This window comes from Chinchilla lanigera, unplaced genomic scaffold, assembly GCF_000276665.1.
Source record: "Chinchilla lanigera isolate Chin_1 unplaced genomic scaffold, ChiLan1.0 scaffold00027, whole genome shotgun sequence".
Taxonomy (NCBI): Eukaryota; Metazoa; Chordata; class Mammalia; order Rodentia; family Chinchillidae; genus Chinchilla; species Chinchilla lanigera.
In genome coordinates, this window is record NW_004955428.1 from 15721799 (window position 1) to 15743636 (window position 21838).

The 21838-nt window shown below is 33.3% G+C and overlaps 1 protein-coding gene across 1 annotated transcript in view; it reads right to left on the reverse strand.

The window, feature by feature from the left end:
- The window catches only part of Fat4 (FAT atypical cadherin 4), a gene marked incomplete in the record, with an annotated part of 190835 nt that overhangs the window by 100466 nt on the left and 68531 nt on the right, over positions 1-21838 (reverse strand). The window contains 1 exon segment of the mRNA XM_013515322.1: positions 4920-5051. Within this exon segment, the coding sequence (XP_013370776.1) occupies positions 4920-5051 (132 nt within the window).

Consider the following 21838-nt stretch of genomic DNA (forward strand, 5'->3'; position numbering starts at 1 on the left):
TTAAATTAAAAGAAGATGTAATAAGGAAGAGCACAGTCAGAGACTCGGGGAGCAAGGATAAGGAGAGGCCTGGAGACCCCAAAATGCACAAAGGTAAAGACAGAGGTTTGAGAAGAGTGAGTTTTAGCAGAGTCCAAAAACAAGAAATTACGGAACATGAAAGTTAATGAACCATATGGGTTTGGCCATAGAGGATACTAACTTCTTGGTAATTTGTAAATGTATCTGTACTACTGAAATTGCAAACCACTTTGATTTAAGTGTCTCTTAATTGTGTATATTATACAAGAAATACTGAATCAAAAACATGCTGCATCGGTGGAGAGTTGATGTTCTGGGGCCTTGCCTTTGGGCTTGCATCTCTGCTTCATGGTTTATAACTAAGCGGCACTGAACTACACATTTAATTTCTCTGAGCCTATGTTTCCTTATTTGTACAAGGGAGATAATACTGTGGCCTGACAGAGTTGTGGTAAAAATTAAATAGTTAATACCTGCTAAAATAAATACATAGGTTAATGCATCAAATTAATAGGTATAAGAGAATACTGGTTACTATTTTATATCTTTTTAAAACAGAAACATTTAATGATCTATACTTCTGTATATAAATAATTTTAATCAAAATATGATTAGAGTTGTTACATATTGCAGGATAAATATGTCTTCTGATATCTTATTATGTATGATTACTGGTCTTGACACTGAGTTATAAGTAATTTTGGAGTTGTTGATTTCACAGATGATTTGATTTAAAAATAGTTACTTAAAATAAATAATGTTCAGAAATTTATTTATTAGAGTGGTCAGATTAAGAACCCTGAAGAAAATTATTAGGAAGAATATAAGTTGTACTGTATAGGAACATAGTGCTGAAATACTGGGACAGTCCAACAACCACATTTTCCATATATTTTTTGGCATAGGTGTGTGCCAAAAATTTTCCATTCATTTTCAAATGCATAAAGTGACAATTTCTAATAATCTATGGAAAAAATATTCCTTGTCTTAAAATTTATGTTCAATGGCATTTGCCATCATATACTGCATTCCCAAAGCTAATCTTAAAATTTAATAAAGTGAATGCCTTCAAACCCATATTAATTTAATAATGGAGCAGCTAGGTTTGATGCACTACCTATATTTATCTTGTATACTGAGTATTTAACATATTTATTATAATTTTATGGTTTAACAAAAACACTCAATAAGAATTTTAGACTGCTAGTCTGGTCACACTCTGTGCTTGTCCTATTTAAGAGGAAATGCATTATTTTAGTAAAGAAATGCAAGTAGGAAAGCAGCTATGTTCAATTCTGACCTAGTAACATAACCCAGTTGGAAGTGAGGGAAGGCAAAGAAGCAAAAATATGCTCACAGTTATTACTGTATGGATTCATACTGAGAAATGCTTCATCTACAAAATGACTGTAACAACAGCAGTATCTTTAAAGTTGTGATAATCCTTATGAAGAAGCAAAGACATCAGACTATGCCCATAAAACAATATTTTTCATATACAAAATATGCTGATATAGTAAATGAATAGTAAGAGTGAATGTCTGAAAATGGCCACCAGTAATGATCTAATTAGATCTTTTGAAAAGTCTATTCCTTTAATATCCAAAATACACTATATCAGCAACACAAGAAACAAATATCATGTTTTAGCTTCAGTGGAGTAGAAATAATGCTATTTAAAATCTACTTTCCTGAGGCATCACAGAGACACAAGCACAGGGAAGGAATTCTAAGGTAGGTAGCTATATATTGTAAGTTCATTTTACAACCATAAGTAGTATTCTCAAAAACAAGTATGGTACCATGTAACAAAATTTGAATATTCCGAGCCAATGCTAGGTCAATAATTCTGTTTACAAATAAACAGGAACCAGAAACTAAAAGATGCTCATGCTTTAAATGCTATATATTAGTTTATATATGATATTAGTTCAATATGTCTATGTTGCTTTTGGAAATTGTGATTCTTTTAGTCAGCCATTATTCTCCAGTGCCCCATAAGAATTTTTCTAATAGTGTAACATTTACATGTTAGGTTAATTAAGGAAAAGTGTGTAAAGTAATTAAAAATATATTGTTACATAATTTTCTGGGGATCGATATACAAATAATTCCATTAAACTTTCTGAACCAACACATGAGATAGTTGTGTGACTATTTAATACTAGCCATAAATTAATAGAAATGCCTGGCATTTCTATGTTCAATCCTGCTCAAACCAGATGAAGAAAGAAAACATAGCTGGGACTTAGGAAGAGAGAAAACATTTCAACTGATTTTTTTCAAATTTAACTAAGAGTAGGAAATAGAATAAAGTATTCTCAGAAGGAATTAATATTCATTTAGTGTAAACAGCTCAAAAAAAGAGTAAAAAATTTTGAGTGCCATAAAAAACCTCAATATCTACTTTGGCACAGGGACAAAGAAACATTGGTTTCTCGTAGCTCCTTAATGTAAAAACTAAGAGAAGGTGTACCCAAGAAGAGAAGCAATTTAATGAAGCTCACCTTTCCAAACTTAGTCCCTAAGTAGTTCTACAAAATGTCACTCCCTCCTTTAAAGTTTTAGCGCACTTGCCTATTTCCTTCCATTCTCTCCTTTCTTTACATCCCCACCCCCCTCAGCCCCCCCCCCCCACACGGTCACATGCTGCGTACATTCTCGGCATCTTTCTCTCCTCTTGAGTTGCTAACACCTCTCCCCATTTTCCTTTCTATTCGTACTCCATAACCTGTGGTATTCTGCTCCTTAAAATTCCACCGCATTTCAATCTGTATGTACTACTTGCATGCGCCAGACATCCCTTTGCAATGGGTATTCTTCAAAATGAGTATATCTAGGGGCTGGGGATTTAGCTCAGCGGCAAAAGCGCCTGCCTGGTAAGCGCAAGGTCGTGAGTTCAGTTCCCGGTACCAGAGAAAAACCAAAAAAAAAAAAAAAAAAAAAACAAAAAACAAAATGAGTATATCTAAGTGATACCATCTGCGTGGTTAGTTCAGATTTTTGTTTTAATCTTAGAAAACAACATTCAATAGGAATAATACAAAATGCACTAAAGCCCGTATTGGTATAAATACAGAGTGATATAAGAACATTCCTGAAATCTCATCATAATTAGAAACATACCTGGAAAAAAGTGAACTTAGAGGCGGGGTAAGCACACAAACTCATACATAGAAAGGTCACATGGAAATGCATCTAGGATTGCATTTCACATTAAAAAATAGGATGGGAAATAAAAGACTATCAGTATCAAAAGAATGATTAAAAATGCTTAAAAGTTGATATCCCTCTGAAATATTCAGCTTTTAAGACAGTAAAATGAATAAAAAAAGTAAACTTCCAAGTACAATTTTATTGTTAATTCATTATAAATTGTATCAAATAATCCCACTCTATAATACTCCATAGAATAATAGCTATCCCATTAAAACATATATTATAACTAACATGATTGTTGCTTCATTTATTAAGATAAATTACTTCAAATAAAAGTTTTATTTGCTCTGTTGCTACAAAGAGTATAGCCTGTGAAAAAGTCATTATGATTATAATTATTTGGTTGATGTGAATTGTAATGTCATTACATGAGTGTTTAGTGTTATTCTTGCTGCTATTTTCAAGTTAGAGTTAATGAAATTTCATGAAGTGATATATTCAGATGTGTTTTATTAATGAACTTTAATAAACTGAAGCTTAAGGAAATGAATTATTTACTAAATTATAGATAATGATTCTACACAACTATAAATAATAGATGTGTTCAGTCATATAACTGTTTCAATCATAACTAAATTTAGAATAATTCTGAACATTTCTCCATATAAAACTCAGTAGAATTACTAAAGTTAAAACACCAACGGTTTTCCCATAGAAAACTTTAATTAAGCAAAAATGTCTAGTCTAAATGTCTATGCTTTACTCTATACCGTTTTGCTAATAAAATTTTTGGAAAATTTTATAAATGACTAAGCCATGATATTTCTGCTTTTGTTGTAAAGATTATTCTGTTATTTTTTCACTTTTTAAATATTATTAAAGAGTAAGTTTATGTAGAGCTTACTCATAGGCAAAAGTCAAATTTTCAGCTATTGCAGGAGTTTAAATGAGGGTAAAATGTTAAATTCCTTGTATTTTGTCACATTTGGGTTAAGGGAAAATATGAAGGGCATACTGATCTGTGAAGGGCAGCCCTTTATTCAGAGATTTAATTCAACCCTTTACCAGCTAAAAGGGTAAAACAAGCAATATATTCTTTAATGGGAAAAGTTATTCACAAATTACGTTTTCAGGTCATTGGGAGCATAACGATAACATAGATAAACTGAAAGTATAAATATAGAAGATAATAATTTAAATTGTGCCCCCAAATTTCACATTCACCATTGGGTATAAAATTTATTAAAGAAAACATAAAATAATTAGCTTGACTGCAAAAACTCATACAATATAAACTGTATAATCTATTTAAAATATATGTCTATACACATATGTACTAAAAATTAAGATTTTAAGATAACTTTAAAATTCTATATTTTTAAATTATTTTGCATTTTACAATTATTAGCAAAATAAAAATCAACCCTTAACTACTAAAAATAGCAATTTTGGAATGATAAAAGTCATAAAAATGAAGATGTGTCATTTGGTTATTTTGTTATTTAAGAAAGTAAAAACATTTGGAGAAGAAATCTCAAATGCTGGTCAAATGAAAATTACCTCTTGATAGTCTATATCTTATTCTAATATCAGAGTTTAAAACCTATTAAAAATGATTTGGGGAAGGAATGCATAATGCTAACTTAAAGGATTACATAATAAAAATTAATATATACTTAAAATTCAGTAAATCACTGTAACTCTAGGTTTGAGAAATTCAGAAACTCATTCTGAGCTACCTCATCAGCATCCATGGCTGTCAGTTGCATAATCTTAGAGCCATCTCCAATGTTCTCCTCCACAGTGAGATCCAGCACGTCAGTGGGAAAAACTGGTGGATTGTCATTGATATCCTGAAGTGTTATTTCTACCTACAGAGACAGAAAAAAAAAATAATGCATGAGAGCTCATTTGTCTGAAAGACACCAATTAAAATGCATACCACAAATCCACACAACTAGACATACCAAAATTAATCAGAACCTTAACATCCAAACTACACAAAATACCCCTTGGGAAGTTGTGAAATATTTATAGGCAAATGATAAATCAAGTGAAAATCATTTGACTTGTTTATAATAATTAACTTTAAATGCTCACTATGGAGGTTATACTAGAAAAGGTCCACTGATCGACTGTCATTTTAATCTCCAGTGAAAACCACCAAGACTGAGGACTATCTGTTGTTCAACCATTAAATCTTACCTCACCCAGATGAGGTGGTGTAAAACCGCTACCTGAAATGTTTACATATTGGTAACTAATTTCAGGGGAAAATAAAGACGTTCACGTATTGTTTGAGTAAACCTCAAATTTTTCCAATTTAAAATCAGCCCTCAACTTTTGGAGGTAGAAAAATATATCATCTCTCCATCTCCAATCCTATCAGCACTTCTTAATTTGTGACTAAAATTAACCAATCATTACTTTCCAATGTTATGTTTATGTAGGTTACAAATATTAAGGGTTTTGCTTAAAAGTTCCTAGACAGAGGTATTTGTTTGTTTCCCTGCCTAAGAAAAATTGTTTAGGAGAAGGGATTTGTGAAGTCTAAATAATAAGTTCCAACCACGTGTTTCTTTTTTGAGCAAGATGCTGAAAGCTGAAGGCCTGATAAGAAAGGAAAGATAGCAGCTCATAAAGCTGAAAGCTTCCCCAGGTGGATCACAAAATTAAGTCATGGAGAAAAAGCCATGAGCCCAGTTAGCAAGGCTAGAGCCAGGACATTTTTCTCGTGGGATGAAATGCCATCCTTTACAGTTATGCTGTAAAAGCTCCATCAGATCCAAGAATGAGTAGGATGAATATCAGGAGAGAGGGGAGTGCCAAAAAATATTGGTTTCTTTTTTCGTAGTGGGATGAAGGAGAGGTAAAAGAAAAGTAGGACTGTCATTAATCTCTGACTAGAATGAGGGGAAATATAGGAAAGAGAACCAAACAAACAGTTAAGCAATTGATAAAGTAAAGTCAGGAAACAACATAGAAAGTAAGGTCTAGTTCCACGTTTTAGTAGAAGAGCTTTGGTCATAGCAAATGGCTTTTATTAGTGAAGAAAACAGCAGACAGGCAGTCTCCCCAATTAGAAATCTGCCACTTCTCCCTTCAGCTAGCAACCATCTTTGTATCACTTCAAGAAAAGTTCCACATCCGCTGAGACCATGGAAGAGCATTCCTAGTTTTTTGGAGGCGTAGTTATTACGGGTTTAGAAATGGACTTCAATTTCTTGTTTGCCACTTACTGGGTGGATGGGCTCAAACACATTTCCTTTAGCTTCAGAACCTCATCTGAACAACAGGACAACAACATATGTCTTCGAACATTTTGTGAAGCCTAATCTTGGATGTACAGATAGAGCACTTAGCATAGTCCTTAGCATAAGGGAAAAGTGTGATTTAAAAAGTCAGTTTTGGCTTTCAAGCTGTCAGGTCAATCCTGGGAGTTCCTCAGAGACGGAGAGGCTTTTCTAAAAGGGATTCAATAAAACAGACTTCTTGGCTCCACAACTGAGATTCAGTACAACTTTTAATCATATCTGGGGTATACTGACTATGGCACTAAGTTTTCATGTAGGAAGAGTTTTGAAATATGTACACACACACATATACGTGGATTTTAAAGGCAGAAAACTGCTACTTTAAGAATAAATGTGATCTGATGGCTATCCAAGAATAAAATTGTTAATATTCTTCAGAAATTGATATATATATTTATATTATACACATCAAATCTTTCATATATTTATCTATAGTCCTTAAAATACAAGAGAAAAAGCATATATTAAGACTTGCATAACTAATTAGAACACCTCTTAAACTTTGAATTTAATAGAATTTTCAAACTTCTAAACTGTTTTCACCTGCAAGTTTATGCTTGTTCAACTTTTTTTTTTTTTTTTCTTTTTTTAGACAAGGTCTCGTTGAGAAGTTCAGGCTGGCCTTGAGCTCACTTTGTAGCCCAGGCTGGTTTCGAACTCTCAACGATCTTCCTGCCTCAGCCTCCCGAGTGCTGGGATTACAGGTGTGCACCACCATGCCGGGCCTAGGCTTGTTCTATTTAGAAAACGGTGTACTACCCCTTGGGTATGCATGTGTGATTGTGTACAAATATTTGTGAGAGAATGTGCCTATGTTAATGTTTATGTGTGTGAGTGGATGTGTATAAATGTGTTCGCATGTGAGTATGTATGCACATGGAAGAAAACTACATTAAAACTGAGGAGAATCCAGATTAATATTATTTAAATGTGATAGCAAAAGCACATCAGGAGACAGTACTATAGATCAGATGGAAATTGTGCATAACAAAGATTTCTCACTATAAATGTGAGCGCATTAAGTGAGCACTCTTCCCCTATATTTTAATAGCTAACAATCAAAGTACCACACATTCTTTTAAGGTTATAATTATACATACAATCACATGAAGCACACAAACACACACATATAAACAGAAAATCCTCACACAAAAATTTCCTCTCTAGACGTAAGGGTCTAATCATCCCATTTGAAGGCTAAGCTACTAAGTAACTTCTCAGTTTTACAAAGTCACCCAACTGGCTGCCCATGAGAGATTGCTGTGTACCAAACCTATCTGTCAGGTGTGCACGTGTGGAATAAAAACAGTAATATCAAAAATGTTATGTCACAGATAGGTAAATATATTTTCATAAATGTGCATTTCATTCTTTTCTGGAACCTGAATGCCAGATGATTTCATCACTGATGCCGATACTTATTCATTCAATATTCTAGAATCCATATTCATTCTAGAATAATTATTCTAGAATAATTAGCATGCATTAATCACTAAGAATTCAGAATAAAGTAGGAAGGGTCACTATTCCTAACAGGGAATAGGTGAAATATGGCAATAGGAATATATGCAAATGGACACATTGACAATTATCCTTGAGCAAACAGATTATTGACATCTTGGTCCTCTACACCATGGATAATCCTTTGAACTGCCTCAGCTCTTGACAGTAGAAGTTACCATTTCCCCTGGTGATTACAGAACCTCACCTGTGCTCAGGCCAGACTCTTAGGATTTATGCTAGCCATCTTAGGCTAAATGTTACCATACAAAACATAGGAATCAAACAAAGTTTAGGAAAGAATTCTTGAAACGATAATTAAGGAATTATATGGTACTTTTTTTTGGTACTGGGAATCTAACTCAGGACGTTGTTCTTGCCAGGCAGGCGCTTGTGCCGCTGAGCTATACCCCAGGCCGAGGAATTATATAGTACTTTTAAAAGACTTCTCCAAAAATTAGATCGTTTAAAGAATACAGACAATGGTTTTTAGTGGTTTAATTTAAGATTCTAAAATGTTAAAAGAGTCTTCTGTATTATTCCTATACTTAAAAAAGCACATGTTGTAAAATTCATCCCACTTTTTAAAGACAATGGAAGAATCACTGTATAGCTAAGCTTTTAGTGCTAAGCTTTAGTGTTTAACTGGTTTCTTGACATTTCTTTAGGCTTTGTGTAATGAAAATAATTGTGTTTGAATATTCATTTTGCAAAGGGGAAACAAAATCACAGATTTAACTCAGAAGCTCCTCTTTATGAGTGGTATTTTAAAGAAAAACAAAGACACCACCAGTTCTTATCATTTAAGTCCAGAGGCCACTTTGAACGTATCAATTCTGAAAGTTCATGAAAATTGACCTTGAAAGATGAAAGAAACATTACACTGTGGAGATAAGACACTTGCATATTTTATGGATTCCTATCAGATGTTGACCTATATGCTGAGGCATGCATGGCTTCACTGGCTACAATAACAAGGACAGTTGGTAGCTTCACAGTTGACTTAATCATAACAAACACATCAGCTGGAAGTGGCTGAATTACAGGTATTGTCCACTGCTACCATTCTTGTGAACATTTAAGGATCTGTAGAATAATAACAGTCTTGGCTGAGACAACGAATCCTTAGGTATTGAAATCCTGCAAAGAAAATCATTACATTTACAACCAAAAAATGTGACCAACATTAAAAAACAAGAATGACCAATTAGTTCTAAAATAGTCCAGTATTTTGGTAGTTTATGAAGGTAAGAGTTAAACTGAAAATGTGGCTTTAAACACTGTTACCAAACATCTTTATAATTAAACACCAAATAGTGTGCAAATAGTTGCTATAAGTGAATACCATGTTTTCTTCCTTTACTTTTTTTCCTGTAATTATTTTGCATGGAATCAAAAATAATATTATATTTTGGAGATTTTTTAAAATTTTAAGTCAATAGATCAGCACAGAACTACATAAACAATGACCAATCATTGCTCAAAAGTAACCATCAAATGATTACATACACATGGATCTAACTATAAAACATGGTATTTCACTGACTGAAGTTGTTATGAAAATAATATAAAATCAAATATAAATCATTGATTAAAACTTTAAGATCTACCATGAGTTCATTCTCCAATTAAATTATAACAACCACAATTATAAACTCCCTGTTAGCTAAATAATATGATTTTTCAAATGATCTTAGCCAAAAGGCCGAGAAGTGATAATAATATGATTCTTAAGGAAACAGAATTTTACAAGTCTGAAACATCTTTTAACTCATAACCTTTCATGAAGCTACATGAACTGTGTCTCAATATATGTAGAACTATTTTCCCCCTGTTTTGGGACACTGCAGGATATACAGTACACTGAAAGCTCAGAAATCCATGTATTTGCAAGAAATCATATTTATATTTTTTAGCTAGCATGTTAATTTGCTTTGTTTGACAGAGGATAAGACCTAAGGTATTGAAATATCAAGTGATTTGTGTAAGAAAAACAATGTTCAGCCTTCTAACTCTTGCCCGCTGAACATTCCTGAGATGTATGCACAGCCATGACTGGGAGCAAGCTGCCTGATTTGCCTAACACCACAGGTCCTTGATCTTTGCACAAAGGTAGTGACCTTTCATATAAAAGATATAGCTGATGTCAAAAACAAGAAAATCAGTTTGAATAAATTAATACTTTCTGGGATACTTGCAAATACTACTTTATGCACATTCTTACTCCCTTGTAGGAGTTTTGATCTGTACTTAAGGAAAGATTATCTGTGAGGATTTGTTCTATCAATGTCACTGGAAAAGTATTATCACTCAACAGACAGGTCATGGTTATATATTACAAATAAAGAAACTAGCTAAGTTGTAAATATAAATGAAAGTAATTGCTTTTAAACTATTGACAAGATGGGTTTTTTCTTAACTGATATAATATTCATAAATATTCATTTTGAAAATGATTAAAATCTAACTAGTTGTTTTGATAGGAAGTATAGAGACTACAAAACAGTAAAATATGCTGCACCAAGGCAAACCATCCTTGGTTATTTGCTTTGTTTAGTGGAAAACATAATTATATACCTAACCAGCATTTTATTTTTGTAAAATTGACATCCCAGAATTAAATTCCTCATAGAAAACTAGGCTACCTCAAGTGCATAAATTGGGACAAAGCATTACACCCAAAATACTGTTTAGAGTTCTCATTTATTACCTCTACACATACAAGAATAATTCCAAGAAGACGGCATTTAAGTACATCTTTTAGTGAACAGTTCTACTGAAAAAAGTTGTTTAAATAATACAATTTTATAGCTCTGATTTCTTTTTAAAAATGTTTATAGTACAGAAGTTAGTACAGGCTAAGTGTCCCTTATCCAAAGTGCTTGGGATAAGAAATGTTTGAGAGGTAGTAGTTTTCAGATTTTGAAATATTTGGGGATAATGTAATATCTTGGGAATGTGAGACAAGTCCAAATACAAAATTCATTCATGTTTCATGTATATCCTATACACATAGACTAATACTAATTTTTTTCAATATGTTTAGTGTGCCTTTGCTTTGGCAATGATCTGTTCGAGATGAGGTCTGGTATGGAATTTTCTAGGTGTGGCATCATCTTCATGCTCAAAAAGTTTTGGATTTTAGAGCATTCTGGATTTAGGACTTTCAGAGTAGGGATACTCTGTAATGGCAATTCTCAAGTTATCAAAGATCATTAGTACTATTCAAACTAGTGACTGCTAGATTCTGAGATTTTTGAGAGTAAGACTTTGTCTTGTTTTCTCTCACAACTTACCATATTTAACATTAATTTTACCATTACAGATATTTCTGGCTTTCAAGTCAATTCTTGTTTTTATATTTTTTACTAGACTCCCATGTTCAGCAAGTGTAATAATAAGAGGTCTGTTACTGGTACATAAAGAGTGTAGCAATCAAAGTTGTGCTTCATTGCAATGGTATTTAGAACCAATCCAATCCTGTTAATGTCCTACTTCTTGTGTGCCCTTCGTGCTTTTATATGCAATTTTTATGATATTAACTAATACTTTATAAAAATTCAATAACTTCATATCAAATGATGACAATATTAAAAGCAGTTCACACAAACATCTCTGTTCTGTTCACAAAATGTTTTGTTTGAGAGATTGGAACAGCAGATCTAAGAAGTGTTTATCACTACTACAGAAGCTGCTACACTAACCATCACAGGAAAGGTAAAGTATAATGGAGTTCCTTCAAGTGTACATTACCCTTAATAGGCCATAATGATGGCACTCACATAACACTTTGCTAAATAATGCCCTCATTTACATTAGGGAAGTACTGTTGAAATTCAGCGAGGAAAACAATCTGACACTCAAAGCAATTTTCATTTCATCAGGGTGAAATAAGATGCTGGAAATCTCCTGTTTAATTTTCTGTATGGAGACTCAAGTGAGGAGTTAAAGTGGAAAGCAAATTACCCAAGTTGGATCAGTACAACACTCATGTCTGAGCTGCCACTTCCTCTGACCCTGAAAAGGAAAACTCCACCTTTCCTGTCTGAGTGAGGAATAGGAGTTCGCTCACAATGCAGCGGCCCAGCATTAGGTGACAGCCCAGTGTCACCGTGTCAGGGAAACATGTGCAAAGAAAGGCTCCGCACACTGACTTTCAACTTGGGAACCGAGAGAGCAAAACACTGGGGTGAAAATATTAGACCCACAGCTCCCAATAAATAATCACGCTTAACTTTTAAGCATTCCACAATATTTTCACATTTCTCTCTTGCAGTGAAACCAAATACTACTTTCAAATTTAATTCATGAAAATTGACACAACTTCCTACTCTAAATAGGCTCCCAATAACAAATCTTTATTAAATTTATACTAAAGCCTATATATTTGATGCTTACACCATAAAAGTTCAAATTAAATATCAACAGGTATTTAGACCATATATGTTAGTTCTTTTGATAGAAAAACTAGCTACATAACTTCATTTGGTAGAATATATGTCTGCCTTTAATATAAAATTTCAAGAATACACCTAGGTCCAATCATTAGGAAAAAGACAGTTCAACACCTATTAGCGTTATCATGTTTGGGTTTAGGCTCTAAGAACTTCCAATTCTTAGCCATAATCAATAGCTGTGCTGCCCCAAAAGGATGCTGCCAGGCTCTGCATATTTCCTTTAATTTTATTCCTCATTTCTTTCCCTATTTTGGGTGACCACTGGGAATTCTACTGCCATGAGTCTGGGTGAAATGTTTCACTACATCCAGAACACTTCATCATGTAATGGAGCCAAGATCTATTATGGTTTGCAAGTGACTCATATTTTAGTTATGAGAAGGCCCTAACAAAAAACAGTTTACAGTTAAATGCCCTAAATGTCAAGAATGTAATGTTTGGACCATGGAGGTATGCAAGGTCTGACCTTATTCTATGAACAATGCTTTCAGGTATTTATTTATTTATTATATATAACCAACTGAATTCTCGAGTCCGTGATGCCTGAAACAACAGTGTGCTATGTAATCTTGAGGGAGTTACTGAAATTTTGAAACTGAAGTCTGATGAAAACAAGAGAAATCAAACTTTGGAGAAATAAACCCTTATAATTCCCTTTATAAAAGATGGAGAGGGGCTAAGTGTGACTTCTTAACTAGGGCCACGGCAGCCTATTTGAACCACAAATACTTGAGAATACAAATTTGCTGCAGATTCAAACTCAAATTTCAAAGATCATCTGTGCATTTAGCTACATTTTTTCCTTAGAACTAAAAACTGTAATACACAAAGCATTTTAGTAGACTAGTATTTCAATGTTAAAGATACTAGACCCAATTTAATACACTTTTATGAAAACATTTTAGTAAAAGAATATAAAAATATAATATTTGATGAAACAACATTTAATGGAGAGGGAGGAAATTCATTTTGGGCTAATAAGTATTTTATTGTTTCAAACTTCATAATTTGAATTAAAATACACGTATATTTACATATCTGTTCATTTACTTCACGCAAAGATGTGTTGTTCTAGCCAAGTATTCTGGAATATTAGGAATGAAGGAAGCATGCACATTTTAGGCTTTTTTAGTTTCACTTTTAAAAGCTAAGTAAATATAACCATAATGAGTTTTAAAACACAGCATATTTCTCATAGAAGCTACATATATGTAACTGTGCCCAATTATATTTTTCAAACAAAAGCAATTATGTTAATCTCTCACCACTAAAATTTCTAGCAGTCAGCTGCATATGTTCTTGGGATTTCCATGCATTTCTTACTAGGAAAGAAATACGATGAGTAAGAGCCAGGGTTGGAGAGTAGCCAGAAATGACAAGAATAGCTAGAAGTGTGGATAAGACACAGTTAACTCCGCTCTTGAAACAGAATGCTTCCCATAACTCACTAAATGTGCGGTGACATAATAAAAAGCTAGTGTTGTTATGCTTTCAATATTGTTCAAATTAAAACCAAATAAGGATTTCTTTTAAGGCAAAGGCAATCATGTGCAACCACTTCAACTTTTCCTGAAATCAATACTACATAATTTCTGCATTTTACCAGATTCTTAAGGATGCCCAAAAGTAAATGCAGAATAAAAGATCAAGTTAAAATATGTGTGGTTTGCATGGAAAGTTTTATACTATTCTCAAAACAAACATGCTGCAAAAGTACCGTGTAGTGCACTTTTCAATGGATTTTAATTCGAATGTGGTAGACACATATCAAAGGAAAATTTTAATGAAAGTAAATAAAAATATTCCACTGATTTTTTTAATGTATGATGCATTATGAAATAGAGATGGCTTCCATTAAGACTCCTGAAACTAGAAAAGTTGTTTGATTTGTATTAAAGTTACAAGTTGTGATACATTGAATTACTGGCCACAAATCTTCACCCCTCCCTCTAAGAAACTGATTTTCCTCCAACTACAGGTATGTTTCTCTCTCTGTCTCTTGACTTGGAATTTATCCATGACACTCTGTTAATATTTACAAATTTGACAGAAGTAGATATTTGAAATGTGATCTCTTTTATTTTTGTCATGGTCACTAGAACAATGTTTCCCATTAGCCCACTACCACCAGAAAATAAATCTAATAAAGGAATCTTAGCTGAGAGATGTGTAGCCAGTATCAAACTTTCTCAATTGTACCTAAGCTTAAGCCTAACTGTAGCTATACAGAGATTCGGGAGAATCAATGTGTATTGCTGTGGGTCTCTCAGATTGCTGTGGGTCTCTTTATCATGTAACATTATTAAGGTAATAGCTAACAGATAAATAGGCTGAAGCAATAGATTCATTAACTGATTATTTCTTGTAAATTTTGTTTTAAATAATGAATTACTGTTCTGCCTAAAGTGAGAGAAACACGGTATGATCAAAACAAAGAATGAATGCTTAAATTTAAAAAATTATTAAAAATGTGTAAGACATATTGCTATTAAACCCCATCAAAACACTTTCCCTTACTTCAAACACTCCCTTCATTCTTGCTACTTTCTGAAGCAGTTCTACATGTCCTCTTTCATGAGAGTCATTAATTGTGCTGTCATAGCTGCCTAGATTTCCTGAATCATTTATCTTGCACAGTCATTTGGATTTAAAGAAAAGCCAGGAGTTTCAGGGTACCAGGTCCTCCGAATAACATGAACGAATGCATACAGTAAAGGTTTTAAGAGCTTGGCTCTCCACTGGGTGACACCCAACAGCAGTATTCATGGGACTTTTTATTGCAACTCTTAAAGACACAAAAGAGTTTCAGAACTGCTTCAGAAAGTGGCAAGTTTATAGAAGTTTCTCATTCTATCACTTCCCATTTTCACTATATCATACCTCTATCTGCAAGAAGGGGCAACTCAAAACAGGATGTACCTAGCTCACCACGCTCTCACACCACTGAAATACTAAGAATGGGGAACGGGAACGCCTGACCCAAGTTAAAAACAAAAAAATCATGTTTCCAGTTGAATCCAGATTGGTTTCTTCTTAAAAGTACCAAAGTATGAAAAAAAGAGAACACTACAAAAGAACAATAATGGTGAAACACCATAAGAGATAATGCAGCTGCTATGAGAATGTACTGTATTTCTCCAAAATTAAGACTAGGTCTTACATTAAGTTTTCACCCAAAATATGCAACAGGGCTTATTTTCAGGGGATGTCTTCTTTTTTCATGTAGAACAGTCTACATTTATTCACTTATTCATGTGCAGAAATCTACATTTACTCAGATATAATCATGTCATCTTTTTCTGAAACATTGTTGTAATTCTCCAAACCCAGAAATCTGGCCTGAGTTTCTTATGACATCATGTACTGCACTGGCCTCAATGCCTCCTATCCAGCAATAGAACTGTCCTTAAATGAGCACTTCTTGTCCTTGTAGCCTGCTGGTAGTGCAGCATTACAACAAATATATACTGAATTGTGAAGATGTGCATTAGACACAACCATATCTGTTTGTTATCAAGTACGCACATTATTCATGCATTGTCTGTACTCCAACTGGTCATTTGGCAATAAGTCTTGAGTTCATGTTTAACATGGGCATTTTACTTTCCATCTAAAGGTACTTGCTTGGGTGTTTACAAATACTTAATTACAATCTGTATTATCACTTATTTTTATGTGTTAATATGATCCTTTTTATAACTATATATTAATATTATTTTATAATTGAATGCTGACACATCATGCATTGCAGTGGATCCTCTTGCTGAGTATCTTAACTGGGACCTATTTGAGGGATTGGGCTTATATTAAAAGTATCTTGAAAAATCAGGCTGGGGCATACTTTCTGGTTGTGTCTTATTGTCAAGGAAATATGGTAGATCTGCTGCTGTTTTGTACCATTATGGGGTCTGACTATACATTTTTCACTGAACTTCTGCAATCTCAAAACAAGCCCTCTGTCTCACTTCACCTTTCCCACAGGAGTCTACACATTTGAGAAATTCTATTACTTGATAAAAAGGACACAGAGTTTTGACTCACAGCTATGTTATTATATTTTTATTCACTTTCAGTCTATAATGCTACTATTTCCTTATACCTTTAAATACATAGCTCATTTTAAGTGTCATCTTAGAGGCTTTTTCTTTTCAACTTTAAAGCTGTCACAAATTTCATTTGTATACAATGCATTTAGCTCAACAATAAACAGTAATAAGTATGGCTTTTATCTGATCTAATATGTAAAGTATACCTTCTGAAAAAATCTTGAGCTCAATTGTTGAAAGAAAAAAATCTTTAAAATATTCTGAACATTAATTATATTTAGAAATCCTATTTCAGCAAACTCAGAGAGATTGCTTGTCCTTGAAGTTTCAACAAGGAAACGGGAAATTCATTTTTAGCCTAATGCCTAGCATACAGTCAGTTACTGTACATTTCTCAATGACTTAAAAGCCACTACAAATGCAAAAATGATTCTATCCACTGCAATAGTGCATTTTCCTGTTACACACATACACAATGAGAAAGTAGTGTTTTCATGCAAAATGAAGAGCAGAGAAGAGCAAACCACCAACCCTCATTACTGAGTAATGATGCCCTAAAAGTAACCTCCTGAAGATTATCACAGTAAAACTACTTTAAAAGAGGAAAAAAAAAAAAAAAAAAAAAGAAAGAAAGAAAGAAATGACAAAATAACTTTTCTTAAAAAAAAAAATGTTTCAGGGTCTGGGGATATAGCACAGTGGCACAGTGCCTTCCTGGCAAGTGTGAAGTCATGAGTTCAATTCCCAGTACCAAAAAGAAAAAAAAGATGTTTCATAATGGAATTGTATTTGTTTGCTATTCTCCACCATCATAGACAAAGAACCACAGTTTCTAGTGTAATAATACTATGACAAAAAGCTTAATATTTTTAAGAATAGTTCATTTTGAAGAAATCTTTGAATGGCTGAATGGCTGAGGACGTTTACAACAGAAATTAACATAAGATAAAATATCTGTACACTTATGCAAGACATGAAATTAGACTCAAGAGTAATAGAAAAAGCTATGCCAGTTATAAATACTTCATGACTACTATGAATGATCTCCATGAAAATACAAGGTTTGATTATTTTGTCTAATATTCCTACTTTTGCTCAAATCGTGACTGTATGTATAAGATGGTATCAGTGGATATTTTGATTTTAGAAAAATAAATGAAATTACTTCTCTCCACACATTCTGCTTTTGAAAGACAAAATCAGGCAATTGGCTTTACTTGATGTTATGGTTGAAACAGTTTTTAAAATATGCATGCAAAATTAATTTAGGAAGGAATCTTTACCTGCATTGTGTGTGAAGATGACCAACAAGTTTCTGAAATTAATTATATTCAAAAAACAAAAACTTTTATTTTTTATTTGGAATTATTTAATTCCTTAGTAGTTTTAAATTTTCCTGTTAAAAAAATCAAAAGTGCATTATCTTATTCAATACAGTCTACTATTTCTCAGGGCTTTGTTCATGGTTTATGGTACAAAATTCAATCAGACTCAACCCTGCCTGTTCAAATATACTGTCTGATCGGAGAATCATTACTTATGTAACCCAAAATTATAGTAATAGAAACACAGAAAAAAGCACAGATCTTAAAAGATTAGCAATTTAGACTTCATTTCAGTGTAAAACATTTTACTTCAAAGAGAACATCATTGAATAAATGAATAAGTAAAATACTGGATATAAGAAAGTATTTGAAATCACATATTAAACAGGAACTTAACATCCAAAATATTTAAATAACAGGTATAATTCAATAAAAAACTTTAAGTAAGTTAGAAATAGGGCAAATAATTTGAATAGATATTTTCCCAGGGAAGGTATATGAATGGCTAATAAACACATAATGGATACTTAAATTATTAGTCAATAGAAACATGAAAATAAAAATCTCAGTGAAATAATATTTCACATCATCACAATAGTTATAATAAAAAAGACATAATAACAGTGTTAGCCAGGACTTTGAGTGATCAAAATTCTTAGACTTTAGAAGATAGCTTGTTGCATAAAATGTGAAATATAATATCGCATGACCAATGACTGTATTCACTCATATATTGCTGTGAAAATTACTGAGCCCAGAATAGACAGTTGGATGAGTTGAATGACAGTGACTGTCTTCTAAGTAGGATTTATGAATTAAAATCACTAGACAGCTGGGTGTGGTGGCACATGCCTGTAATCCCAGCACTTGGGAGGCTGAGGCAGGAGGATTGTTGCAAGTTCAAGACCAGCCTGGTCTACAAAGTGAGTTCAAGTCCAGCCTGAACTACATAGCAAGACCCTATCTCAAAAAAAAAAAAAAAAAAAAAAAAAAAACAAGAAAAGAAAAACAAATCACTAGAAAGAATTTTCCAAATACACATTTCCAGACAAAAGCCATAAGGAACCTCACTCACCAGGGCACCCAAGTAAGTTGTCAAGGCCTGGGCCAATACATAGGAAAGTGTCATTCGGTATCATGTGGATGGACAGTCAATCCAATGCTTACTGGGGGCACAAGTGAAACAGGATGAAGAAACCCCAGGATTTCTTTGTCTTTTATATTGTGTTAACTGCCACTAAATAATTTAGTTGTTTTGCCCAATGTTTTGTGCCACTGAAGTTTAAGACAAAGAATGTCACCAGTGAAAATGTTCTTCCTATTAAAATCACTGTGAAAGTCTAAAATAATGATCTAAATTTCTTTTGGATTTATAAGCTGCTAAGTCACTGAGACCTATAGGAAAATTTAATGCTTTATCATTATATACTAGGATGCTCCCTTGGCTCAAATAATAATATAATTTTAAACAAATATTCTAAGTGTTAATTCATTTTGCTGTGAATTGAAGCTATACATAAATTAAGGAAGGTATAGGAGGGATAAATGTCATGCTGGACAATTTATCTGATAGCTACAAGCCTAACTTGATTTTGTAGGTGTCCATATTACAACAAACACTATCAACAAATGTATTATTTGGGTCCATTATTTGCAGGAGACTATATCTGAATACTTACTTATTCCTCTGTTTTTACAAGCTGTTTCATTTGAATAGGGGTAGGTTCACCTAGCCCCTTCTTCTACACTTGTGTACTCATCAAGTGACTTACTAAGCAACTCCTGATAGAAAACAACCAATGCATACATTACTGGCCTGCTTAGATACTGCTGCATGAACAAAGAGAGAAGAATAAATCACTATGAAAAGTTTTTGAATACAATAAAAACCATCATACAGTACATATCTCTATAACAGTAGACTTTATAATATGGAAATGGTATCTGCAAAAGTTCTTAATGAGGAGAGATCTTTTATAATTAATATTTATAGAAAGGAATTTAATCTTATTACACATGACTTATTTGTATTGAAGCTAAAATGGTTCCTTATAGATAGCACTTTTCTTTTTGAGTTTTCTGAAGTATGTTTTAGTAATGATGTAGAATATTGTGAAGCTCACTGATTTACATCAACACACTGTTGCTTTATTAGTCTGAAAAATAGTTTACTTTGAAAATGATCTACTTGTCACCAAATTTGGGGTACTACAACTTCAGAGGTACCCAAACATGACTACAGGCTGGTCATTGTTTTATTGCACCGTTTCCCTCTACAACAAAGTCTGTGAAAAGGGGGAGGAAACATTACTTGTTCTGTAAGACTCAGACCACTATAACACAGAAAGTGACAATAAAATTTTAATATTGTCAAGGACTGATGAAATTATATCATCTGACTCTCTAGACTAAAAAAGAAATCTCAGACTAAAGCTTCTAAATCACTATGTTGGCAGCTCCCATTTCTGGGGTAGTACACAACTTTTACTAAATAAAACTGTCATCTTATAACAAATATGTCATTTATCTTAAGCCATTTAAACAGGAAATAATAGTCTAGAATAAAATGTACGTAGTCCTCATTCTGTATCACATTTATTATCTTCACCTAGATGCAGTTCAAAACACGTTAAACAATGAATTTCTAAAGGAAGACTGGAATGCTATTGCTCTATTGATGGGTTTAAACTCTGGCTATGTTATTTCCCCCTGTTTGACTTGGAAAATTCTTCGAACCTCTTCCAGCTGTGGAAGATGATTGGAATATTCTGAGAGCACTAACTCTATTAGTGGCTTCATCCATTCATGAGTTCATAATAGAATAGACTGTTAGAGATGGCCATAAATGGATGAAACAGGTCCCTGGGTGTATGCCTTTGTAGGGTACATTTTGCCCTTCGTCCTTTCCTCTGAGACTCCTTCCCTCTCTGCTTCCTATCAACCATGAGTTGTCACTTTGCTCCACCATATGTTCTGCATCACGGTGTTCTGTCTCACCACAGGCCCAAAAGTAACAGAGTCACATCCATGGACTGAACCCTCTGAAACCAGGAGCCAAAATGCAGATTTTTCTCCTCTCAGTTGTTATTCTCAGGTATTTCATCACAGCAAGAAGGAGCTGACTAATACAACCTTCAGTGCAACCACTGAAACTTTGATTTCATAGGGAAAGCAGATTTATCTTACATACATTGAACATTAGCAACATTTTAAATACTGTTAGTAGATGTGCTTTGGTGTATTAGTTTTGATTTTTTTTTAGTGATTGCTCATGTAAATCTAATTGCAATATTTCTTCATCAACTCAGATTGTTGACCACAGGTACTGCCTATGGTTATGTAAAAGAACAGTTTTAATTCTCAGCCCTTACCTTGAATCCTTGTGTATTTTGACACTGCATAGGGGGCAGAAATAATTGATTACATTGTTTACCACTGTATAGCTTACAAGTAGTTTTTTCACATATGTCACAAACTCATACTCATTTGGGGAATTGGAACTGCCCTACTTTATGGGTTCCAGTCATAATACAGTGAGAAAATATAGAACAGCCTCTTGTACAATATGAAATATGTAAGTGTTCAATACCTATTAACTTTAACAATAATATGACATATAACTGGGTTTCTATAAATTATACAATTTATACATCATACAAAATGACATAAAACTGAACTTGAGAGAATTTAACTGATTTAATCTTGGTGTGGCAGAATTAATCCTAGCTTCTCTGTCTCCAAATTTAGTATAGCTTTTACCAACTCACACCTGCCTTTTTCTGTGATCATATTATATTAAGGCTCAATGCACACAATAGCAAAAGACAGAAGAAACCCAAGTGTACATCTAGTACATATATACTACATGAACAAAATGTAGTATATATGTGCAATGGATATTATTGAGTCTTATAAAGGAAACAAGTCCTCATGCTTGTTACAGTAAGGATAACTGAAAGACACACTACATGAAATGAGCTGGTTAGAAAAGACAAGTTAGTGAAAGTAGTCAAACT